The sequence below is a fragment of the Equus asinus genome, chromosome 14 (genome assembly GCF_041296235.1).
Source record: "Equus asinus isolate D_3611 breed Donkey chromosome 14, EquAss-T2T_v2, whole genome shotgun sequence".
Lineage (NCBI taxonomy): Eukaryota > Metazoa > Chordata > Mammalia > Perissodactyla > Equidae > Equus > Equus asinus.
The window spans coordinates 167148-171117 of NC_091803.1; the positions used below are offsets into that span (position 1 = coordinate 167148).

Here is a 3970-nt window from a genome sequence, read left to right on the forward strand (position 1 = left end):
CGAATCACAGAATGTGTTCGAGCCTCAGATCCTGAACAGAAGCCGGCAGCCACGGTGCCAACGCAGGAGGGGCCATCGCCCGGCCACCCCGAGCTTCCAGGGACCCGGACGTGCCCCACGACGGGCAGCGGGCAGCGTCAGGCTGTCCCGGGACCAACTGGCTGGACCGAGCAGAGGTCATTTCAGAGCTAAAGGTGCTGCTTTGAAGGGAGACTTTTCCGGAAGAAGTTTATGCAGCCTTCCTGGCCTCGGGCAGACGCACAGACAAGGCTCACGGTCAGAATTCTGCAGACTGTTCATAAAAATGCCTTTTGGTGGCATGTCTGCTGTGAAACAAAGGGCCCCCCTAAGATCCCACCCCACTTCTCTTTCCTAAATTTCCTAACCTTTGTCTTCTCTTCTGCACCCACCGACCCGGACGTGGAACTACGGCTTCCAGGCTCAAAGGGACCAAAAGTGGGGGTCTGGCTGACAAGAAGCACACTCCCGGGAGCTCTTTGCCCCAGGAAGGCAGGGGCTCCGTCACAGGGCAGGCACACTCTGGGCAGCGACAGTGTGGCCAGGACACCGGGCGCTGGAGGAAATGCTGGGCCTGTGCCTCTGGCCGGGTTCTGAGCCGGTGCTCCAGGTGGGGACACACCTGCAGGGCCCCCCAGTCCCGCCTGGACCAGGCTGCTCTGGGGCAGAAAGAGGCCGGCCGACCCCGGTGACCGAGGGGGTGACAGTCCCGACCTCCCTGCGGCCCGGGCTCCCGGCTGTGGCTTCTGGGGGCCCAAGAGTCCCCTCCAGGGATCCGGGTGCCCGGGAAGACCCTGCGTGTCTGGGGGTGCGCCCAGGGCGCAAGGGCCAGGGAGCTCCGAGTTCACGTCCCAGGGCAGGGAGGCCCAGCTCTGCTCGGGGACCCAGCGGGCTCTGCCCCGACGGGGGCAGCGCGGCGAGCGCGAGGCGGAGGGAGGCGCCCCTCCCGTCGGACCACCCAGCGCGCGCTCCCTCCGCCTCCCCCGCGGCCGGGCAGAGGGTCCCCCGGAGCCCGCTCGCTCCCTCGGCGGCTCTGCGGTGGCTGGGGCCTCCCCCGCGCCGGGATTGGATGCGAGAGAACGGGGTGGGGGCGGGCGGGGGACCCCAGAAGCCCAGGTTCCCAGCTCGGGCGGAGAGCAGCGCGCGCTGCAGACGCTGCGGTTCGGCGCCCGGGAGGACCTCCGCGCGGACCAGGCGGCCGGCGGCCGGCGCGGAGGAGGCGGCAGCGAAGGCCCGCGGGCGCCCACGATGTTTGACAGCTCGCAGTACCCCTACAACTGCTTCAACTACGACGCCGACTACGACGCCGACGACTTCCCGGCCGGCAGCTCCGACGAGGAGAAGCGGCTCACGCGGCCCGCGTACAGGTGACCTCGAGGCCGCGGGTGACGGCGACCTTCTCCGCTGGGGGCTCGGATAACCCGCATCCGCCCGGCGCGGGAGGGCTTTCTCCCCTCGGGTGGGGCTCGGCGGAGGGACGCAGCCGTCCACACGGAGCGGGTTCCCTCCGCCTCCCCGAGGGGACCCCTAGGGGCGAGGGACAGCTTCTGGGGTCTGGGCGGAGGCGCAGATGGGGGCGTCCAGGGGTCACCCGCCCAAAACCCCTTCCCACTGTCCGCCTCCAGCACCCCGAGGCGCCCCGGGGGGAGGTCCACCTCTGGGTCCACCCTCGGCCCGCGAGGCTGACGCACCCCGTTCGCAGCTACATCGCGCTGATCGCCATGGCCATCCAGCAGAGCCCCGCGGGCCGGGTGACCCTGTCGGGCATCTACGACTTCATCATGCGCAGGTTCCCCTATTACCGCTCCAACCAGCGCGCCTGGCAGAACTCCATCCGCCACAACCTGTCCCTCAACAGCTGCTTCGTCAAGGTGAGCCCCCCGCCCGCCGCGGAACGGCCCCCAGCGTCCCAGGCTTGGTGACCCCCCCCCCCCCCGGGGCCAAGTCATCCCAGGCTGGAGGGAGGGGCGCGGCTGGAAAGTTCGCTCCGAGCACACGGGGCGCCCACCCGGGAAGCGGCGAGCGTCGCTTCGGGTCCCACGGGCGCGCCCCCGACGCCCCCCGAGCCGGCCGCGCGCTGAGCCACGTCCTCGCGCAGGTGCCGCGGACCGAGGGCCACGAGAAAGGCAAAGGGAACTACTGGACGCTCGGCGGCGGCTGCGAGTCGCTGCTGGACCTCTTCGAGGGCGGCAACTACCGGCGGCGGCGCAGGCGGCGGGGCCCCAGGAGCGAGGGGGCGCGGGCGGCGCGCGCGGGGGGCGCCCGGGAGCCGCCGGGTCCGTCCGAGCCGCTCAGTGCGCGCGGGTCCCCGGCCCCCCGCCCGGCCCCCGCCCCCGCCCCCGCCGGCCCCGCCGCCCTGGGGAAGCTGGAGCGCGGGGACCTCAAGTTCAGCATCGACTCCATCCTCTCGGCCCCCGACCCCTTTCCTGCGCTCACGTCGCCCCGCCGCGCGCCCGAGCGCAGAGACCCCGCGCTGGAGGCCCAGCACCTGAACCTGCGCTTCTGGACTATGTGAGAGGGGCCTGGGGCGGTTGGCCCCCCGGGAGGCTGGCGCCCGGTCCATTGGGGTCGTCCGGGTGGGCTCAGCCCCGCCTCCAGCGAAGAAGCGGGGCTTTGCCGCGTCCTAGAAACTTCCACAGACTCGTGCTGGCTGCTGACACCCGCCTGGGTTGGAGGGAGAGGCGCCAGTCTTGTGAAAGGTGTTCCTGTGGTGTTGAGGACTCACCCTTCCAGAAAAATCTCCCTGAAGGAAAACCTGTGGGGTTCCTGTTCCGGTTAGGGATCCGCTCTGGATTCACGGGGTGACCCCGCCCTGAGGAGCCAGGAACAGTTTAGGGTGCCGTCCACTTAGAGTCAAGGTAGCATTTCCTCCCTCGGTCGTTGGAGAATTTGGTTCATAGATGCCACAGCCTGGTGGGCTCAGGACTCGGTCACGAAGTGGGTGGGCATCTTCCCACAGCTCAAGTCCTAATAAAGTGCAGACGGTGAGGTCAGACGCTGAGCGAGCCCGAGAACATTGTCCCCAGGTTCTTGACCGTGTCGCCGTGGTGGATGCTGTGGTTGCAAGTGACAAACACGTCTCGTGTCGTGGGCAGAATATTTGGTGGTTGTTTAAGAAATCCCATGCACTTTTTTAAACTGGAAAGAAGGAACGGAGAAAGGAAGGGAGGAAGGGAAGGTCGACCCACATTTGGGACGACCTGGGGGCAGAGCACACTTCTGGGTCCTCCTGAGCCGGATGTAAGCCCTCTTCCGGCACGTTCCATCCCCGGAAAGCAGACACTGCATAGCAGACGGCTGACGGATTCCCGCTACCCTGTGAGGCACGCGGGTAGCGACCACACAGTCGCGAGCTGGGAGGTGGGTGCGCTCCATCTGAAATGTAAATGATTTAATTACCGCGTGGAGACAGGCGTAGTGAGGAACACAATTACGCAGGGAAGCCATTCGACCGGCCTTATCATTTTTCACCAGCCCGTTTTGCAGACTTAATCGCCTCCCGTGACTTAATTTGAACATTAGTATGGATTACGCCTAATCTGATTCACCAGGTGACGACGACAACTGGCTAATTTCGTAAACGGCAAAAACGCACCCAAGGAGGCCGGCTGTCTCGGCTGGGAATTGCGTCTCTTGCTTTATCCGGTTCTGACAAACGGGCCCGGAGTGAAGGGAGGCGGGCGGGCAGCTGAGACAGAGCGAACCCCGCGAAGACGCGCTCAGACCTTGACGGTTCGTCAGGTCTCAGAATTCCTTCCTGCACCGGCCCCGCAGGCAGAAACTCCGCGCTGAGTCCCCCAACGCCGGCGGCCCCCTAGGCCAGCACCCCAGCCCCGGGAGATGCTGTCATCTCATCCCCATTCACAGCTCAGGGACCCGCAGCGCAGGGGCCCAGGCCCAGGACTCAGGTGTGTGGCCTCGGGGTCAGGCTGCCCGTGCATCCTCGTGCTGT

General features: G+C 67.0%; 1 protein-coding gene across 1 annotated transcript; it reads left to right on the top strand.

Annotated features, from left to right (window-relative positions):
• Nucleotides 1-641: 641 nt before the first annotated feature.
• On the top strand, nt 642-2666 carry FOXL3 (forkhead box L3). Its single transcript, XM_070484013.1, has 3 exons — nt 642-1385; nt 1721-1889; nt 2117-2666. Exons 1-3 carry the CDS (start codon nt 1267-1269, stop codon nt 2531-2533), a joined length of 705 nt encoding a protein of 234 aa, XP_070340114.1. The 5' UTR covers nt 642-1266; the 3' UTR covers nt 2534-2666.
• Nucleotides 2667-3970: the final 1304 nt, after the last annotated feature.